This window comes from Astatotilapia calliptera, chromosome 22 (assembly GCF_964374335.1).
Source record: "Astatotilapia calliptera chromosome 22, fAstCal68.1, whole genome shotgun sequence".
Taxonomy (NCBI): Eukaryota; Metazoa; Chordata; class Actinopteri; order Cichliformes; family Cichlidae; genus Astatotilapia; species Astatotilapia calliptera.
The window spans coordinates 28,534,163-28,554,745 of record NC_137442.1 but is presented as its reverse complement, the minus strand read 5'-3'; the positions used below and the strand labels follow the sequence as shown (position 1 = coordinate 28,554,745).

General features: G+C 41.7%; 1 protein-coding gene across 4 annotated transcripts in view; it reads left to right on the top strand.

Annotated features, from left to right (window-relative positions):
* Positions 1 to 1,990: 1,990 nt before the first annotated feature.
* The window catches only part of col9a1c (collagen, type IX, alpha 1c), a 30,736-nt gene continuing 12,143 nt past the window's right edge, over positions 1,991 to 20,583 (top strand). The window contains exons 1-15 of one of the 4 annotated variants that reach the window (XM_026157062.2): positions 1,998 to 2,162; positions 5,543 to 5,578; positions 6,550 to 6,635; positions 7,964 to 8,035; positions 9,592 to 9,721; positions 12,200 to 12,596; positions 12,996 to 13,076; positions 14,319 to 14,336; positions 14,723 to 14,812; positions 14,890 to 14,925; positions 18,297 to 18,368; positions 18,567 to 18,611; positions 18,697 to 18,732; positions 18,835 to 18,858; positions 18,949 to 19,002. In XM_026157062.2, the coding sequence (XP_026012847.1) occupies positions 2,134 to 2,162; positions 5,543 to 5,578; positions 6,550 to 6,635; positions 7,964 to 8,035; positions 9,592 to 9,721; positions 12,200 to 12,596; positions 12,996 to 13,076; positions 14,319 to 14,336; positions 14,723 to 14,812; positions 14,890 to 14,925; positions 18,297 to 18,368; positions 18,567 to 18,611; positions 18,697 to 18,732; positions 18,835 to 18,858; positions 18,949 to 19,002 (1,206 nt within the window). In that variant the 5' untranslated portion in view covers positions 1,998 to 2,133. Of the gene's footprint in view, positions 2,163 to 5,542; positions 5,579 to 6,549; positions 6,636 to 7,963; positions 8,036 to 9,591; positions 9,722 to 12,199; positions 12,597 to 12,995; positions 13,077 to 14,318; positions 14,337 to 14,722; positions 14,813 to 14,889; positions 14,926 to 18,296; positions 18,369 to 18,566; positions 18,612 to 18,696; positions 18,733 to 18,834; positions 18,859 to 18,948; positions 19,003 to 20,583 lie in introns of all 4 variants that reach the window. The other 3 variants (XM_026157064.2, XM_026157063.2, XM_080296620.1) reach the window with 3 other exon arrangements.

Sequence of the window (20,583 nt, the reverse complement as noted above, 5' to 3'; positions counted from 1 at the left end):
ATGTCACAATTCCAACCCTGCTCCTTTATCCAGGTTTGGACTGGCAAAAGTGTCCCGAAATAGGCACTCTGATAGAGTTACTTTGTGTGTGTGTGTGTGTGTGTGTGTGTGTGTGTGTGTGTGTGTGTGTGTGTGTGTGTGTGTGTGTGTGTGTGTGTGTGTGTGTGTGTTTATAAGTAGTTTTAACCCTTGTGATCCACAAAACAACATAACAACAAAAGAAGAACTGACTGCGCTACAGTCAGTGCGGGAGCAGCGGCTTCGCTCATGCGCGATTCATTTGCAGTTTGGACGCATAGATGTGAACATCTGCTGCCCTGACAGCAGCTGAGGGAGGACTATCCTCCGCCCGTGAGCGCTTTGGCACGGGCGAGGTGCCCATGGCAGCACCTGCTGCTTGTTGAGAGTAAGAGCGATACGTGCTTTCCTGTCAAAAAGTCGTCATAAATGAGTCTCCCATAACACCAGAAAAAGTCACCAGATTTGTCGCTAGTCGCTTTTTAGAAAAAAGTTGCTGAGGGGGTCTGAAAACTTGCTAAATATATCGACAAAGTCGCTAAGAAGGCAACACTGGGCCTTCGGAGGACCCGGCCCACGTAGACCGCGAAGACCGGGTCCTCAGGAGGATGCAGCCTATGAATTTGGACACACCATTACCAAAGACATTGTGTGAGACACCAGTAGTTATTCTAAAACTGCACTACTTTACACCCCAGAAACAACAATAGCATGTTCTGTAAGGACTTTTGCTACAGTGTGGAGTTAGCGAAACCTCCTCTGTTATCTTACTCTTTAGCTCGTTAGCTAACAATGCTGTAGCCTTTTCGCTCACGTGAAATGAGGCCACATTTGTGTGTATGTTTGTTACTTCTCAGGGTGTAAAAAGATTTCCTCGATGGTTTAAAAAAAAACTAGAGGGTCTCATCTGACTCCAGATCACAAGTTGCCTGGTCATGTGGCGAGTCTCATGGCTGGATCATCCCAAAATGCCTTCTCTTTCTCTCTCCTTGCGCCGTCTGTGCATGTTGTCTCATTGAGAGCAGGAGGTCTTCATTATCCAGGCTGGACACATGATCTTTCAGCTGAATCTCTGAGGAGCGCCAATATCTGTATCGTGTTTCCTTTACAACTCTCTGAGATGAGTGCGTTGGTGTGGCTACACAAACAATCGATTCGTGAAATATGATATAGTAACAAATTCTGGTAGTAAACTGAGTATCAGAAGACTGTGAGGCTATTGATTCACAATATCACATCATATAGAAGGGACAGCAGTTGCCAGGATCAATAGACCTATATACCCCAGGGAAATATAAAAAAAATAAACAGCCTTATGAATAAAAACACACTGCGGCATGTAATTTTGTCAAAGCCAAGGCATTTTTTTGTGCAATTGTGGTTAAAAGGGGTTTTCTTTTTTCCACAGAGAGATCTGTGCCTATGAGCCAAGCAGTTCCTGCCTCCTCTGACATATTTTTGGGCAACATAGCCCTGTGAGACATGTCAGCATACCTGTGCATGCTAACGAAAGCTGTCTTGCAAGAAACCGCGTCATAGTCTTTGGTTTTCACTTCAGAAGATCTAAGAACCTAACACCAAAGAATCAACTGCACAACAGGCAGGAAACATAAACAGTGTGTCTGCCTGAGGCCCTTCAAGGTAATAACAAGGCTTTCTTCAGCGCTACAGGCTAACATGCCTTCTCCAGGTAAACTGATGAGTGAACATGATTATGAAATCCACATTTCATCACTCTCCGGCTGCTCCTTTGCTATCTTGACGATGATTATTAGGAGAATTACACGCAGGCAGCACATGTCATTAGGAGGCACCATAAAAGAAGAGAAGCGAGCAGAGGTGTTTCACATAAAGGCCATATGGGTTTCTGCATCTTTTTAAGTGATGGTAATAAAACTTAGTCACCACCTCCAGAAAACCCCTGGCCAATAGGAGCCCACTGAACAAACTTTTTATGTGCCCTCCAAAAATGCTTGAGCATCCCCTGTGCCACTCCGGTTAATCCCTCAACATGCGCAGGTAGGACCGACTTCTAGGGAGGGAATTTCATGACCGCGGCTCCTTCTGCTTCTGCATCTCGACTGAGCGTGTCTCGTCACGGAGGGGGTGTGAAACATGGCCCTCAAAGTCTCCGGTTTGAGGAGGTAAGTATCTCAAATATCTGTCTTTCTGTCAGGGCTCTTCATAATTTTTTTTTTATTATTTCCAAATTTATGCAGAGCCATTTCACACTAACTAATAATAAATTTGTAATCTTTATTTAGTAGGAGGAAATGGCTCCATTTTCTCTTTCTCATAACTTTATGGGTGTAATAAGAATCGTCTGAGCATAAATTAAAGAAATTAGACGTTTGTCTTTTAATCCAACCACATCTATGCACACGTCTTCGCTGTTTCCCTTCCGGCTGTTAGGATAAAAGAGTTCTTATCTGAATAATACTACCGGCTTCAACAGCACTGAACATTTTCACATAGATACTGTACTCCTCAAAGTTTTTGTCCACACGTTTCCTGCTACAGTCAACTTGAATATGACTGAACCACATGGCCAGTTGCTTCATGGCCAACAGCGATCCATTCTTGGGTAATTAACACAAATGGGAGAGCATTAATTATGTCAAGAGTTGGCAAGCTGGCTTGCTCTCAGCATTTTGGGAGTGCCTAAGGGGTACTGAAACATGCACAACAGCAAAGGGAAAGTCTGTCACTTACAACCATGTCAAAAGCCAAAAGACGATGAATCGGGAATTCAGTCAGGAGTTAAAGGAGAGGGCACATCATTACCTAACTGAGCTGAAAGAATGATTACATGAAAGGATTGTTCTAGGAATATAACAGAGGCTTTGTCTTGTCTTCTGATGGTAGAGGTAGGGTTTTCTTATATATTTCACTTCTAACCCGTTTATATTTTTTCATCAATTTTTATCAGTTTCGTCAGTGACAAAGTAGCACATAAAAGATTTATTATTAAAAGGGAGTTTTTCATTCCCAACATCTCTATGAAGCGAAGCTTTCTCTTTCTTATATTTCTGTTGTTGTTTACAGAACTGTAGGAAGAAGCTAAATATAGTCAGATGGAAGACAAGCTTGATGAACAGTTATAGGAAGAAATCCTCCAAGGAAAACAAAGAAAAACTCAAATCATGCTTCAAAGAAAATACTTACCTGTCTTAGAGGAATTCTCTGACATGCAGGGCTATAAATTTACTTGCTTTCTTGCTGAGAGTAAGATGAAGAATCAATACTACTCTTTTACTCGCAAGAAGCCAGTTTCGGAAAGATAGACTGTTGAGTGTTACAAGATCAAACTAGGTACACTTTATATGAGTGTGTCTGAATTCATCCATTGCACTGTAAACGCACATCTATCCACTGCACAAAGTTGTTGTGTGTCTTAAGTAGGATTAAAACTTTAAAAAGTAGAATTGAAACCTTAAACTTAGCTGATAAAGCTGCTGCTTTAAACTGATTAGATATTTCTGCCACAATAGAAAATGTTGGTGTGTCATGCAATATTTATCACGGTACTTTAAAGAAACCTACTATTAACAGCACATATTTCCAGTAGCCTGTCCTTTTTAGCTTCTGTTGTAACTACAACAACTGAACTCTGACTGCTAGATTTAGACATGGTTAACTTAGTTAGGAAAGGCTGAAAGATTGAAAGCAAGGTGAACGATTGCTTAAGTCTTGGCAAATTTTCCGCAAATGTCAGGCCCTTTAAAATAAGAATAAAATCATACATTTGAGCCCCATATAGCTGCACTAGTCTAGAACAGTGATGGATTGGTGCTTAAGACAGACAGCCCACTGGGGCTCTGAAGATGCTCCTTTAACGTGAAGGGCATAGTGTTTGAGACCACACCTCTGAAGAGGCCTTGCTGACTTAGCCATTAGTCATTTCTTCAGACACTACACACACACTGGTACATATTCCTCAAGCAAACACACACATTAGCAGGAGAGTTCACACTCTAGAGGTGGGTTACGCCCTCAGTAACATCACCCCAACCTCATCCATTTCTCAGCTAGACAAGCTGCAGCATTTGCCTTCAGAGGAGAGGCCTCACTGTCTCTATCAGTCATGTTGATGACGGATTCAGAATAGCTGTAGAAAGCTTTCATAACGCAGGACACATAGAGGAAGCTAAAGCGGCCGAGTGTGATAATACAAGTGTGAACAAAATGTAGCACTGCTCAGACACTTCAGCTGTGAAAGATAACCTCAAAAAGCTGTGTAGCTACTGCTACTGGCGACCGTGGCTCAGGGGGTTGGGAATCGCATCTGTAACCGGAAGGTCGCCGCCGGTTCGATCCCTGGGCTCTCTGTCCTGGTTGTTGTGTCCCTGGGCAAGACACTTTACCCTACTTGCCTACTGGTGTTGGCCAGAGGGGCCGATGGTGCGATATGGCAGCCTCGCTTCTGTCAGTCTGCCCCAGGGCAGCTGTGGCTACAACTGTAGCTGCCTCCACCAGTGTATGAATGTGAGAGTGAATGAATAGTGGTATTGTAAAGCGCTATATAAATCCAATCCATTATTATTTATATCAGCCACCTTTGGCAATATTTAAGTAAATAGAGAGATACTTCAACTGAAAGTTTTGGTGAAGTATTTCATTGATGCTCGTATAAGTAATTAGTAAATATGCACATAAGTTCATGCCCTCATTGAGAAAGCTCTCCATATGAAGGATTAGAATTTGCCTCGGAGACAGCCGGGCAGAAATGATCTGATTTAAGTTAAGCACGAGTGGATGGAGCCATTGAAATACAGTTTGTTTGCCTGCATAACACATGATGATGCCCTCTGAGCATAGCGATGAAAAGATCAGCTTACCCCTGACTTGTAGTAATGGTTTTGAGGAAATAGTAAGGCTGCTTATTTTCTGACATCATTAATTCTCTAAATGAATTTGCTAAATGGTTCCAGTGTGAAGCTGACTGCTGGCCGCTTGTTGACATTCTAGACATACAGTTTTTGAGGTAACCTTGTGATGCATTTACTAACAGAATATATGTCTGATATATGACAAAAAGGTTATCTATCACTTTATGTCACCAATAGCTAGTTTGCCTGTAGTCAAACTAGAACATTTCATTAGAACAATGAAACTATGCTTATAAAAAACAGTTATGAACAAACCGATTCTAGACATCTGCATACAACACACAACCTTTGCAGAGGTCACGTCAGTGGCTCATACACTGTCTCATACACTTTAGTATGACTGGAAGTGTTTTTAAAAACCTAGCTACCTCCCCCTGGTGGCAATTAAAATTAATCCCGCTTTAACGCCCCTCCATGTTCATGTCAATTTTCAAACTTGGAAGCTGCTTACAACTTTTTCATTCAGCTTACACGGTAACACATTTGACATATAAGGAGCTTAACCAACTGTTTCCCAGCCTTTTGGAGCTGGGAAATATTGATAGTTGATAGTTTTTTCCCGCGCACCAGGCATAGTGTAATTGTTTCGATTTGTCCCTGATATGCTGCTTTCTTCTGACCACTACTCATGCTAGGGCCTTCATCTGGGTCGGATTTTCTCCAGGATCCAGGTCAGACTGATTACTTTTCTTTTCAACTATTTAACTATTTATCTATTGCTATTATGTGCTGTGTTGTTCTACTCACAGCATGACTATTACGTAATTGCTTCTTCCTCTTCTTCTGTTTTACTGGCAGTTGGCAACCCATTTAATTAGAGCAGGTAGTTGTACTGCCCTCTAATGGAAGAGAGTGTAATTGCTCTGCCTGTTTCTCACGTGGGTCGCTTAGAGCAGCGGTCCCCAACCTTTTTTGTGCCACTGACCAGTTTATGTCTGACAATATTTTCACAGACCAGTGTAAATACAACAAAATAAAACCAGTACCGTTGCCAAAAAAAGAAGATTTAATCATAACACAGAGAAAAAGACCCAGGGAAACGGAGTTAATGATAAAAGCATTTAAAAAAATAACGATAAAAACCCTGAAAACCATAAATTTCACACCCGAGCCTCAACTCTCGCGGCCTGGCCTGGTTGGAGACCGCTGGCTTAGATTACCAATCAGGTGAAACCAGATAATCTCCCACGGTACTCTTGATCATTTCTCATGGCACACCTATGTGCTGCGGCACAGTGGCTGGAAAACACTGGTTTAACCCCTTATTGAAATAAAACTGAAATGACTGTAGTACCTTTAAATTTACCATAGATCACTGTAATTACTGTAACGCAGTGAGATGACTGATTTATCTATGGCGCCGAGGTTTGGATTTCTCCAAATTAAATATAGTTGATCTTCAAATCATGTCGCAAAAATCTTTGTTCCATTCAAAATCTAAAAGGTACTTGTCAAACAATTTCTCCAACTTCATGCACCATCAACATCACATACAGCATTTTTCTTTTTCTCCTTTATCTTAACTGCAATGCAAAGAAAACACAGAGGTCACCTGCTACATGTTATTCATGTGTTGTGTTATAAACTCAGTCAAAGAGACCTGTGAGTGTGATACTGATGTTTCTCCATCATTCCTGAACAGAAAGCAACCGTGCCATCTATTGATGTCGGCTTACTCCCCCATCTGTGTGGCTCTTCTGTCCTTCCTCCTCACTCCAGCTTTTGGTCGTAAGTCACATTGCAGCACAGTGTGGAGTCACCTGACACAACACAAATCAGAGTCCCATATCTTACATGGATTACACCATTGCTGTGACTCTGTCTTATAAACACAAAGAAAGAAGGTTACTGTTAACACCCCAATGCTGACCTTTGATAAGTCAGACTCATCATTAGAAGTCACAAATCAAAAGCCATAAATAGTATATTATTGACATATTGTGCCGGTCTGTGTGGTGGCAGTACATCGGATTAAACGTGCACTCTGATAATCGCGGCAGACTCACTCCCCGCTCTTGTTTGGGGCAGATTGTGCACAGCTTTGTGGAATTCGCCTCATTATCCAGGCGCACACATGCAGATGCACGTGGCATTTTAAACGTGGTTCATCTCCAGCTCGTTGCACTAATGACGGGCTTTCTGAGCGTAACGCTGCGGCAAGCAGTAACTTTTAACAACTTGAGGCCCACATGCACAGTCAGATAAGTATTTAGTGGTGGTAAATATGGGATTATAAATATCGTCTCACCACTTTATCTCATTTCTCAGCAGTTTTAATGGGGATGTGGGAACGACTTCCAGATGTGTTGTGTTCACGCCGCTCGCTGTCAATGAGCTGAGTCAGCTCATTGACTGGGGAGCCCCTCTGGCTCTCACCATCTTCGTTTCCCAGAGTTATTCACGAGGATTTCCTCCTGAACAACTGCACTGTGAGGAGTCAGGATAGCGCCCTCCTCTGGCACATCACACAAATAGATTTTCTGTGACGATGAAAGTGTTTTTCACTAGAAACTCTATCAACTGTAAACCTGTTGTGATGTAAAACCTGTCCATTATTTTATTATGAGCATAAAATTATAGAATAAATGTGTAATATTAATGATGAAAGCAGAAACAGGATGGTGGTGGGATGTTAGCAGGTTGTAATTTTGATAAATTGCTTCCACATTACCCCGCTAAAATGTTCCTAATGACTTGTGGCTTTTTCTGCCTGTTGTAGTTTCTGACCTTGGTGAAATATTCTGAACAGGGCGCTGAGAGATCTGTATTATAAATTTCAAACACTGCTTTGATTAGTCTGAACTGCAACTGTCTTAATGCTCAATCATCCAGCTAAGTAAATCCCAAAAGGCTGATTCTGTTTATCTGGATGTAGCATTTTCAGCTACATCCAGATGAACAGAATGAACCTTGTGATGTTAATCCAGACCTTGCTTCTCCTTTGTTGCTGTCTATGACAAATGAATGAACGTGGCCAGTATTATATATTAGCCTTGCCACATTTAAAGCAAACAACAAGTGCGGCAGGATTTTTTCTTTTCTTTTTGTCCCATCAGAACTGGACCTGAACAGACTGGATGGAGATTCTGTCTGCCCGCCAATAAGAAGTGGCCAAGATGACCTTCCAGGTAAAATACTTAGTGGGACACTCTTTGAAAATATACAACAGAAGCTTTAAAACAACAAATCCAAGTCTAGAAAATCCCAAAAGGAGAAAAGGAAGGCGGTGAGTTTAATTGGAGGAACAGGGTGGGCTGCCTAATGCCTCAAGATTTCAAATGAGGCAAATAAAATGTTCCACTTGAGTTTAACAAAACTGTAGAACAATACAAACTCAGCAGCTTGTAACCGCTTGGCACTGCTGCTCTGTTCACTCCTACACATCTGCTCACATGCTGCTCTGTGGTTTTAAGTTATTTACAATAAAGTAAAAAGCGTCTTTGTTTACATCCTGTTCATAAGGAAGAGTTTACACTTTAAATGTATGGAAAGACTATTTGGCAAGGATTGGAAATCAGCCTGCCCCATACAGTGAATGCACCTCATTAATATTTTATCCATGCAAACTCCTGTAACTCCTGCCAAGTTAAACTGTGTCAATGTAAATACAACAAACATATGTAGTAAATGTACAGAAGCTGAAGCGACAACTGATTCGCTGCCTTGTCATAAGATCATTTCAAAACAGGCTGCACTGCACATGAAAGCTGTTTCTACAAACGAGCTATACAACAAAAGTGCTGATCACTACTTTATGCATGAATGTAACAGGAATGGTGTGACACAAAACCGCTAGCAATTATATTATTAGTGTGAGTAGATGTGGAATCACAGACAGTAAAATCAAAATGATTGTTATTGAAATGTTTAAACTTACATTAGTGCTCATGTTATGTGCAGTGCTAATGCTAATGCTATTGTTGTTCTCTTCACACTAATGGGATCAGCACTAATACTGCAAACCCAGTTCTGTTCTGAATATGTTGGAACATTATGCAAAATGTAAATTGAAACAGTATGCAAAGATCTGCAAATCCCGCAAACCAGCGGTTCCCAACCTTTTTTGTGCCACGGATCAGTTTATGTCCGACAATATTTTAACGGACAATATTTATGTATTGCTATTACGTGCTGCGTCATTTTACTCACAGCATGACTACATAATTGCTTCTTCGTCTTCTTCTGCTTTACTGGCAGATGGAAACCCGTTTAATTAGAGCAGGTAGTTGTACTGCCCTCTAGTGGAAGAGAATGTAATTGCTCTGCCTGTTTCTCACACGGGTAACGGGCAGTTTATGTCCAACAATATTTTCACAGACTGGCCTTTAAGGTGTTGTGGATAAATACAACAAAATAAAACCATTCATAACACATGGGAAAAGACCCAGGGAAACCGAGTTATCGATAAAAACGATTACAAAAAATAACGATAAAAACCCTGAAAACCATAAATTTCACACCCGAGCCTCAACTCTCGCGGCCCAGTACCAAATGACTCACGGGCCGGTACTGATCCGTGGCCGGAGGGTTGGGGGACGCCGTTGTAAACCCATGTTTTATACACAATATGTGATATTTGCTGCTTTTTTAATATTTCCAGCCTTTTACTGGCTCATCTAAATGTTTTTGAGACGTGTTGCTTCCATCACATTCAATCCTGCCATCGTGTCATTATCCCATGTAGGGTTTGATCTGATCACTCAGTTCCAGCTGGATGTTATTCCCCTGAAAGGTGTGAGGAAAGTGGATGGCTCCACAAACCTCCAGGTGGCCTACCGCCTCGACAAAGAGGCCAACTTCCAAATTCCAACTATGTAAGTAAAGCAGGGGCATCTTTAAAGAAGCTGATTTTTTTAAATGTCTAACAGCACCAGCCCTCATGCAGGTGTTGCATTATTACAGGTCTGGCACAGATGTTGCTGCTCGGCGAGCGGCGTATAATTGTTTGAGGAAAAACATGTCAGGACGTATTTGGCATCTCTTAGAAACACAAAGAGTCAGAGTATTTTTGGATGTGTTTGAGTGAGTGCAGAGAAATAGCAACTAAGACCCTGATTGAAGCTGTTTTGTCAGGATAAGAGAAAAAAAAACATAATTCACCACTTTAATAACTTTAAGTTGTACTTACCTTCAGACGTTTAGGTATGAGTGTACCATAGCATGTACTGACAACAGTTCTGGCTTCCTGTGAGGATCTTTGCTAGTTTGTAATTAAAGGTTAGCTGTAGTAATCTGGATGTTTAAAGGACAACTTTTTTAAACATCATTTTTTAACCATGATCTGCAAATGTTACCATGTTAACCATCATTTCCAGTAATAGGCACACAGATTGTGTTACTTGCCTGTTTGTTTGTGTGGTGGGAAGCGTGAGAAGGGCTTCAATATTTCCCGTGGGCTGTCACGTTTTGTTTTAATGCTTCTAGTGTAATTACTCCCGTCAGTCCTTTTAATAATAAAACACAACTATAGTGGGCATTATTTGAAGGCTAAGTGGAATCCTACCTGGGAGACTAAGAAGTCACTCTCGGGGGCTTTCATAATGGGTCGCAGTCACTACACCAGTTCTCTGACAATCCAATATAAGTAAGCACTTGGCAATAGTGGGAAGCCACAGATAACTTTTAACGGGAACAGACCTACAGCAGGGTGGCCGAGTGGTTCAGTGGTTTACACTGTTGCCTCACAAGTCCTGGGTTTGAGTCTGTTAGCATGGACAATATTCTCTGCATTGTCTCCCGCTACTCCTGCTTCCTGCCACAGCCCAAAGCCATTGTTTGTGTCTCTGTTTATGGCCCTTTGTTAGACTGAGTACCTGTCCAGGGTGAACCCCACCTCCTGCGAGGGGTTTGTCTGCTAATATCACATCATACCTGAAATACCAGTTATCAGTTTGGCACTTGGCACATGGAATAGTTTAACCTCCACCTTTCTTGATGAAGATTTATGGGAGAAGAAATGCTTTATTTATGCCAAAGGTTGGGTTTACTGTGGTAAAGCAGACAAAACATGAAAAACAACTTAGCTCCATAAAATAAATATGTCAGTGTCACAACCCAAACAGTAAAGAAGGCATTCAGTAATAACAGAAATAGAAAATACAAAAAAGTGGAGTGGGTATGATACAATAAAGAGCTGAAATCTGAAATGAATGCAGGTGTTGTGGCAGCAGAATTGAAGTAGATGCTAGAGAAAGTGTTCAGCTGCATGTCCAGATGGCCAGGATCCTGTCAAAAATGGACATATAGTAAACCTGGGCACCTGATCATTACAGCAACTAAACGATCAAGATTTCCGCGGTGACATAGCCTCTTAACATGGACCGACTCACTGCAGACACGTGTCGGGTCAAGATTACAGCTGGGGTTTCTTCTAGCCACATGCTCATCAGTCCGTTTTATTTAAAAACCACTTGAAGTCTTATGTTTAAAGATCTTAACCCTAACCCCAGATGCCCAATAACCTGGCAAATGTTACATGTTAATTTCCAGTAACTTGTCCTAGAACAAAATGTTACGTAAGCAGAGATGCCTCCTGTTGTTTCCCAGCTTGCCCGCTCCAGTCTGTTTTGGCTAATCTGTTCCTGGAGGCCAGCTTTCCTTCGAAGCTCTTATGTAAGTTGCTGGCACCCTGCATCTATGCCCCTTGGTTCAGTCATGCTAAATGTAAATACTTGTTTTTCCCCCACCTCACAAGTCCAGTCGCACAAGCTGTGCTTTGAAGTCTTTGCTTCAGCTGCACTCCTGCTCTTGTCGTCTGCAGGGCAAAGGCAGCACATACTCGCAGCACTTAGCTGAAGAGAAAGCTCTTCATTTGTTTTATTGGGTTTTTATTACCTCACCTTAGTTATTTACTAGGTGGTAAAAGGCTGTAGTGCCCATCTATGAATGCACCACCCACTGAGATGTTGGCTTGTCAAAAACACAGAAAGCACCAGTCTGGATGCTAACCAGGGTAGCATATTGTGACTGAGCTACTGATTTATGCACTGAGACAGCCTCCCTCACAGTATCTGATTTTTGATATAATAGCAGAATTTAAAACCTCTCTTTGTTTCTTTGAAGTGTGTGCCTTTAATTTGAATCTCAAAGACAATGACGACAGGGCTTTGAGTTATTTTTACCCAAGTCTTGCACTTGATTTGATGGTAGTTTTGCTAAGTGCTGATCATAAATTAACTCTGACATCGGAAATATTTTGAGTGTTTTAACCCGGCTGGGTGAGTGGCGGTGCATTTTGGTGTGATTCGCAGAAACCAGAAGATTTGAACCCCTGCTCCTCACTTCTCCCTCAGACTCAACTTTCCTCGTGGCTTCCCAGATGAGTACTCCTTCATGACGACCTTCCGCATGATCAAGAACACCATGAGCAAGGTGTGGAACATCTGGCAAATAGTTGATGAAGATGGCTACAAGCAGGCCGGATTACGCCTGAATGGCGACGAGCAGGCTCTGGAGTACTTCCTGACAGGCCCCGATGGAAATCTGCAGACAGTCACATTCCCTGGCCTTTCTGTGCTCTTTAACACAAAGTGGCATAAGGTGATGATTGGCGTAGAGCACGACCAGGTCACGCTGTATGTGGATTGCCAGCCTGTTGATCAGAAACCCATCAAAGGCAAAGGCTCCATCAACACAGAGGGAGACACTCTTATTGGCAGGCTGGATGCTGATCCCAACGCCTCCGTAGTGGTAAGCAAGTATGGAGAACTGCCTGCTCTATTTAATAATCTTCACCCTCCTTACGAGCATTATCAGGGAAATTGTGCTCTTTGAGAACAACACATTCAGGTTTATGTGTGTGCTGAGCTCTGCTATAATTCTAAAGTGCTGCTGTCACGGCAAATCTGCTCAGCTGGGTCCCAGTAGGAAAAAAGGATGGGGATTGGGGGGGGGGGGGGGGGGGGGGGGGAGACTTAATCCCTGCAGAGAATCACATTGGTGGAAAAGCAAGCTCAACAACCCATATAGACGGCATTGATTCCAAGCTACAAAGAAGTAACAGCACCACGAAGAAGCATTTCAAAGCCCTTTCTTTTCTCAGTTTCATTTATGAAAATAATTCCACATGTTACCATGTCTTTTTTACAGTTTGAGCTCCAGTGGATGCTGATACATTGCGACCCAAAGAGAGCCCAGAGAGAAAGCTGCAATGAGCTGCCTCCCTCTGAGGTACAGTAGCGGAGACAAGGATCTGCTCAGCATCTGTTGTGGTTTGTGGTTTTACTCAGGTTGATGGAGCTTCCAGTATTTTTGAAGGGAAGCGGCAGAAATGCTGAGACAGAGCTGCAGAAGTGTAACAAACACCTCGCCAAGCAGTTTTACTCTTTAGCTCTTTATTTTTTATTGTCAACATTGAGCTGTTGTCCTACAAACATTTGTTGGAGGAAGAGCTGTTTAGGAGCTACTTTAAACCTACAGACTGTATATATAAACTGTGACACCACCCACTGGTGCCTGGACTTAGCATTTTGAAGTAAGGGTATTGGTTGCAGCCATATTGGCCTTCCTTTTTGTTGCTTGGTTAGCAAAGCATATCCACAGTTAACTGCAATATTTAAAGGGGAGTTAACTTCAATAGGTGAAAAACAGCCTTAAAACTGTATGTATTTAATGGAGAAACCAAACAGCCATCTTTATGTGGTTTTATTAGCGGAAAAGGGGTAACTTTAACCCTGTTACACCAAGTGCATCGTAATTGATACATGAGGCTTTGAGCCCTTTATTATATTATCAGTGTGATTTTTTTCTCCTGAAAATCTGATGTATACAGTCAGACACTACTATGAGCAATTAACTGCACAGGATGTAGCAAGAAAGAGGGTTTTTTTTGTTTGTTTTTTAAAAGCATAATTAAAACGTATACGTAAAAATAAAACTAAAGTATAGGAATAGTTACTCCTTGTGCAGTTGACTTTTTCAACTGCACAAGGAGTTTTCCAACCCCGGGAATATTACTCTCTGCCTCAACAATGTGTCCCAGTTATTCTCTGTTTATAATTTAATTTATAATTAAATATTATGTTTCATTTCTACTGTGATTAATGAGATGGCTGCCTGCGATGAAAATGCCACTCTGCAGTCTCACATTTCGTGCTCTGTGAACTCTGCCGTGCAATGAATTAGGATTAGTGAGAATTGTTTTTATTTTTTTTAATTTAATCACTTTCATCAAAATGTGACTGATTGTACACCCTGTGGACAGATTCATTTCCTGCCCTGGTGCACTCTATTAGCTCTCAGGCTAACACGGGGAGTGTGGGTACTGTTTACGGGGCTTTGTATTTAAATGACAGCATGACATCACTCACTGCCGTTGTTGTGAACCAGAGCGCTTTTGCTGACACTTTTGGTGAGGGTGGTGTGACTACTTTCACTAACTCTCCCTTTATCTGATTTCTCTTGCTTCTTCAGATGTATGCCAATGCTGAGGTATTTATTTTTCATCTCTACTTTCTTTTTGCTTTGTGATTTTAAACCAATAATCTGTTTCAGTGCTTCAGTTGCCTAATTGCCTTAATGCTTTGTTCTATATCTAATAAATGGTGGTGATATTATTTGTTTTTAGCATTGCATAGGTTGACCATTCTTACATTTGTACATCAAATCATGTGCCCAGAAGTGACTTAAAACCAGGTGGCACAGAGATAATTTCCATAGATTATAACTAAATCTGTGAAGAAGAAGCCTTTACGCTGAAAAAGACTTTATCTTCTCTTCTACACAAGTGTTTAGATTGAACGTTTAAATTCAGTTATCTAGCATTTCTCAAGTTTTCTGTGATAATATGTTAATTGTTTGTTTGTCTCTTCTGTCAGCCTGAAAAATCAATCCCAGGCCCCCCAGGTACCCCTGGCCCAGAGGGCCCCCGAGGGCCAGCAGGAGAAAATGGCAGAGATGGAAGAGATGTAAGTATTTCCTACTTCCATTAGCACAGAGTGAGTATTTTTCTCTCTTATTTGACTTCTTTTATTTATCTCTCCAGGGTCTTCCAGGGCCTCCTGGCAGTCCTGGCGCTCCTGTGAGTATTAAACGCAAAATGATATACTGACGATGTACCTCGAGGCTGCGTTCTCCCTCTCAATGTGTTTGTTTGTCATATGATACCCCAGGGAAATGATTCACGTCGCGGCTCAGTTACACAGTTTCAAAACAGATTTGTCTGACACAATATGACTCGGCATTGCTTACTATGATAACACTTCTTTGTAGACCAATCCTGTTACCTCTGTAGTGTGTCTCCAGTGAGAGAGTGTTGAAATAATCTGGGTAAATTAACTTCAGAACATCCACCTGGTCACTGACAGCTAACAGTTATTCTGGCAAAGTTTCCTACACTGAAAGTGTAACATGACCAAAGTCAGTCTGAAACCCTGATACTTTATCAGGACCTCTAACCTCTTGAATTACAGGACTCAGTGTGGGAACTACCCTCAAGTGGCTGTTAGAGGAGTTGCAGTTTTTGGATCTTTCTTGATGGCTTCTTTTTTTCACCCTGGAGGTTGCTCCTTAATTACAATCCATTCCAATGTTCATATATACTAACTTTAACAGTGCACACAGTGGTTAGAATTATCTCTTAACAACAGCAATGGGATGTGACATAGAGAAGAGGTTGGTGTGGATGAATGGGTCAACAAAACATTGGACTTTAATTCAAATACAATGTAAACGGAATATCAGTATAAATCTCTTTAAGACAAAAGTCTGGATTTCAAATGGAAAGCATCAGTGATGCTGTAGTAATCAGCAGCTACTAGGTCAATTCTGGTTTTTTGAAAAACATGCACAGTGCAGCTTGGTAAGTTACGAACTTAAAGGCACTTGTTACATCTTATTTTTTGTTGACAAGGGCCTGTGTTCATAAATACTTAATATCCAAGGGTTTCAACAGGAAAAGGGTCAACTTGGGTTAACATAAAGTTTTTTTTAATGCTTTTCCTGTTTGGTACAGCCAAATTAAAAAGCTTATGAAAGAAGAGTTGTCAGGCCAAAATGCATCTACTGCTTCTACTTTAACTTCTAATCTTCTGAAGATGTGGTTGGTTAGCATATGGCTAAACACAGCAAAACCCAAATGCTAGAGATCTGTTGGATAGTAAGAGGTTAAATAGGTTAGTGTCACAGAATGCGGTGGCAGACTGTGGAGTAGCAGTGAAAAGGAGGACCCAAAATACAGGACTCTTATAATGAACAGTGGATTTATTTACAGTGAGTGGAAAAACAACATGGCTATATACAAATCCCAGCACTGTGGCCCTGTGGCGATTCTCCCTGAATCCAACATAGTGCAGATGTCCATGAAAGGTGAAAAGTAGCAACTCTAAAAACTCCTGTTCCCAACACCGTGACTCCAAAAGTACTCTGCTCTCCGATTCCCGGTAACACACAAACGCACTCAGGTTAGCAGGATTAAACGAGTTTTGACTCCAGGATCAGCGCTGACTGGAGCTCAGCCACACTCTTAAATAGGGCGCTCTTAACGAGGCCATCAGCTGCAGTTGGTGATGGCTGAGAAGCGGCAGGTGTGGCAGCTTCCAGCGTGGGAACACTTCCGGGTCGCAATCCCTCAGCAACCCAAAACATCCAGGAATATGAATGAACATAAACACACACAGGGAGACGGAGGAAAAAGGATACACAACAACCAAAACACTACATACGGAAAAATAGACATAAATACAGAAATACATGAGGCCTGGGTCCCTAGGCCCAGGCCATGACAGGCTGCGTCATATGGCTGCCTCTCACAGACGTTTTTTCCTGTTAAGAGTTTTTTTATTCCCACTGTCGCCAAGCGTGTTCTCATAGGGGGAGGGGTGTCCAAATTCATGAGCTGCATCTTCCTGGCGCTGCATTTATAGACCGATTACGTCACAGCGACGCGACAAAGGCTGTCCAAATTCGAAGACTCGTCCAAATGCAGCTGACAAATGCGTCCTCCTTTTCCCCAAATTTGAAGGATGGGTCGGGTGTATCCTTCGTCTTCCACCATATCCCAGAATTCATAGTGCGCCCCAGCCAATTCCAGTTTCCAACAATGGCATCAGCTACTTAGTTTTAATATTACTCTTATTACTCTTTCTGAGTCTGAGATATTTTTAGGCGAGAATGTAGCTGTGTAAACTTCAAATATCTGCTTGGTTTATCAAGACATCACATATTTGCAAAAGTGCTCCGATGTTTTCAGAGACGTCTGTTACCCACCAGCTCGATAGCTAGCTGGGGCGAGAACACCAAACTCCCGGCACATCGTTTTCAAACTCCCGCGGTCTTTTGCTACTCAGGTTAAACATGATATATAAGTCACTTAGATAACTTATAAATGTTATTGTTTGGCTTTTTTCAGTGTTTTATTTGTTTGTGAGTAAATCGGTTTGGCTGAGATTAAAGTTATAGTTTTAACACAGCTGAATAAATGTCAAACAGAAAACTGATTAAACAGAAGTGTGAAATGATCGAGAATTTACGCCAGTGTCCTGTTATATTTTAGATAGAAAGATGCAGGAGGGAGACAGCTGCTGACGCAAAAGGCTAGACCGTCCAATTTTGCAGCCGCTCACTTCCGGCCTACCCGACCTTCGGAGGATCCGGCCCACGTAGACCGTGAAGGCCAGGTCCTCAGGAGGATGCAGTCTATGAATTTGGACACCCCCAGGGGGTCATTTGCTTTTTGGGGTTTTCTTTGTATTATTGCAGGGTCTTTACCTAACACTAGGAAGCGCCTTGAGGCAGCTACTGTTGTGATTTGGGGTTATATGAATAAAATTGAAGTCTTAGTGTTGCAGTATACTTATCTTTCTTCTACCAGTTTAATTTGATCACAAGTAGCTTTGTCACAAATAATCAATTTCCTCCATTAAACGAATGGCAAAAATAAAAAAAAGGGGGAGTGCTCAGTAGGTAGCGTGGGTGGGAGTTCTCATATGATGTGAATGCCACTTAATGTGCTGCTATAAACTACTTAATATAGCAGTGAAATCTTGACTATGATGCCCTGTTTTCTTTCATTCAATAATAACTGAGATGTCTTCGTGACTTTGTAATAAAAGTGTACAACAATTAAGTTTCCCAAGAAGAGTAGGCTTTCTACTAAAATATTAGCATTTATGCTAAAAGAGAAATTTAGGAATAAAGGCATGCTAAGTAGCAGACACAAGCCTGGTTCAGATAAAGGCCTCATGTTAAGCAGTGCCTTTGTCATTCACAGTCACGCCTCCTTTGTTTTCGACATAGCCTTACACAAGCTCATCTTGCGGTTGATCGTCGAGTGCGGCCCACCTTTCATTGATTAAATGTTGACTGGCTCTGCCTCTGTGTATCTAAGCAACGGGGCAGGAAGATGCAGGAAGAAGATAAAACAGTTTTATTCTTGTTGTGTCTGTTTCCTAGGGCAGCAAAGGAGAGCAGGGGGAGATCGGTCTTCCTGGACAGAGAGGCCTGCCTGGTCTTCCAGGACCTGCTGTAGGAAACAGCACCTGACACACATTTTTTAATACCTGCCAGTGCTGCCTGTTTGTGTGTGTGTGCGTGTGTGTGTAAATATATGTATATGTTTCAAGCTAAGGATAAAAATGTGCTCGCTAAAAATTGTTACAAACATTCTGTGTTGTAGTGTGTAAGGATGCCACATTAATTTGACTGTATGTTGACTATCTGCAGGGTTCAGCTGGTCCAATGGGTCCCAGAGGGCCTGTAGGAGAGAGAGTGAGTCAACATTTACTTTCATTCAAATCAATGATTTACAGGAAATAATTGACAATGTACTGATTTTCTCTGCTTTTCATCACAGGGACTTCCTGGCTTTCCTGGACCTCCAGGTCCTGCTGTAAGTGGAAAGAATTCTCATTTAAAGCAACATATGCATATGGAAATGACACTAAATGACGACGATGTGATAAATGCTCCTTCTTCTGTGTCTCCTTTCCAGGGTCCAGCAAGAGAAGGACCTCCTGTATGTGTTTGCTACCGATGTTGATGTTTTGTTTCTCACATGTACATGGCCTTACTGGTGAATTATCTGGTTTCTATTCATGTCTGGCAGGGACCTCCTGGAAAACCAGGAACCCCAGGAGATGAGGGGAACATTGGACCAGAGGTCAGAATGTTTTTGTGGAATAGGTGTACAACATAAAGTCAAGTCCCATAAAAAGAGCTCCCACAGCTTGCTTGTGGAAGCATGTTATTGCAACCGATAGTTGTACTTTATTGCAACAATGATGTTGGTGAGAATTATGACAGGAGCTACACTGTTGAAGCTTGTGCATCAATGCCACGCTGTTTGGGGCAGCCATGTATGAAAATGTGTTTTTGTGGAGGTAGGAGGTAAAATGATTTTGAGACATTACTGCTCCAGCAATGTCTCAACTTCATATTGTCATAAGTTGGCTGTGCGAGCTGTTTATTGTGGACCCAAACACAAGATGCAGGAGTAAACAGGTAATGCTCATAAGTGCAAAATTCCAGGAACACACAAGGAACCAAGCAAGGGAATCCAAAAAGATAGAAATGAACAGGAAGCACGTATTATCAAGGAAACTCAGAGCAGGATGAATGTTAGGGTGTCACGCAGCTATGAGGGATGACACAACAATGAACAAGCGGAGACTGAGGCAATAATAACAGGTAACAGATGGGACACACAGCTAGAGACATAATAAGATGGGTGGAAGTTAAAAGCAGCACAAAACTCAGAGAACGCCCCTTGCCAAAATAAAACAGGAAGTGCAACACGAATCAGCAGGGGGGATAGGATTACCTCGACACAGTGGTAGGATAGAAAGAGCACACAGGTGTGCGTAGAAAGACAAAGATGAGACAGAAGGAGGAAGTGAATAAAAACACAAAGGGAACAAGCTAAAAGATAATGTGAGAGTGACCAAACTAAGAATAGTAGACTCAAATAACCAGACTTGAAAATCAACCATAAAGAACCCACAAAAAAAGGATGTAAACGAGACTTTAACACAAGGGCACAATAACCAGGAAAGCAAATACGGGTTAACTAAGGAACACAGAAGCCAAAACCAAAGATAACCTCAAAGAATGACTTCAAATAGCAAGAAAAATACAAACAGGAAATGTAATAATACATAACACCAAGAAAAAGAGAATACTACTTTTTAAAGGCAAACAAACAAACCCAGAATAAAAATCAAAAGAATAAAGAACTAACTGAAAACCTTTTAGTACTTTTAAAAGACATCTTATCAGTTCCAAAACAGCCACTACATCAGAGAGGACCTACTCAGCTTAAGAAGTATAGGCCTATCTCTAAGCTTCCATTATTATCAAAAATTCTGGAAAAAGTAGTTGCAGATCAACTTACCACTTTTTTAGAAAAACATGAAATTTATGACAAATTTCAGTCGGGTTTCCGTAAAAGTCACTCAACAGAAACCGCATTACTTAAAGTCTCTAGTGACATTATGATGTCAGCTGACTCCGGAGCATCCTCAGTCATGGTTTTGGTGGACTTGACATCTGCCTTTGACACCATTGACCATACCATTCTGATTAACAGGATCCGGGACGTAGTCGGTGTGTCCGGTCTGGCTTTGAAGTGGTTTCAGTCACACCTCTCCAACAGATCTTTTAGTGTTTTTGCGAATCGGTTTATGTCACATTCTAAAGATCTGACATGTGGGGTACCGCAGGGTTCAGTTCTGGGTCCTATTCT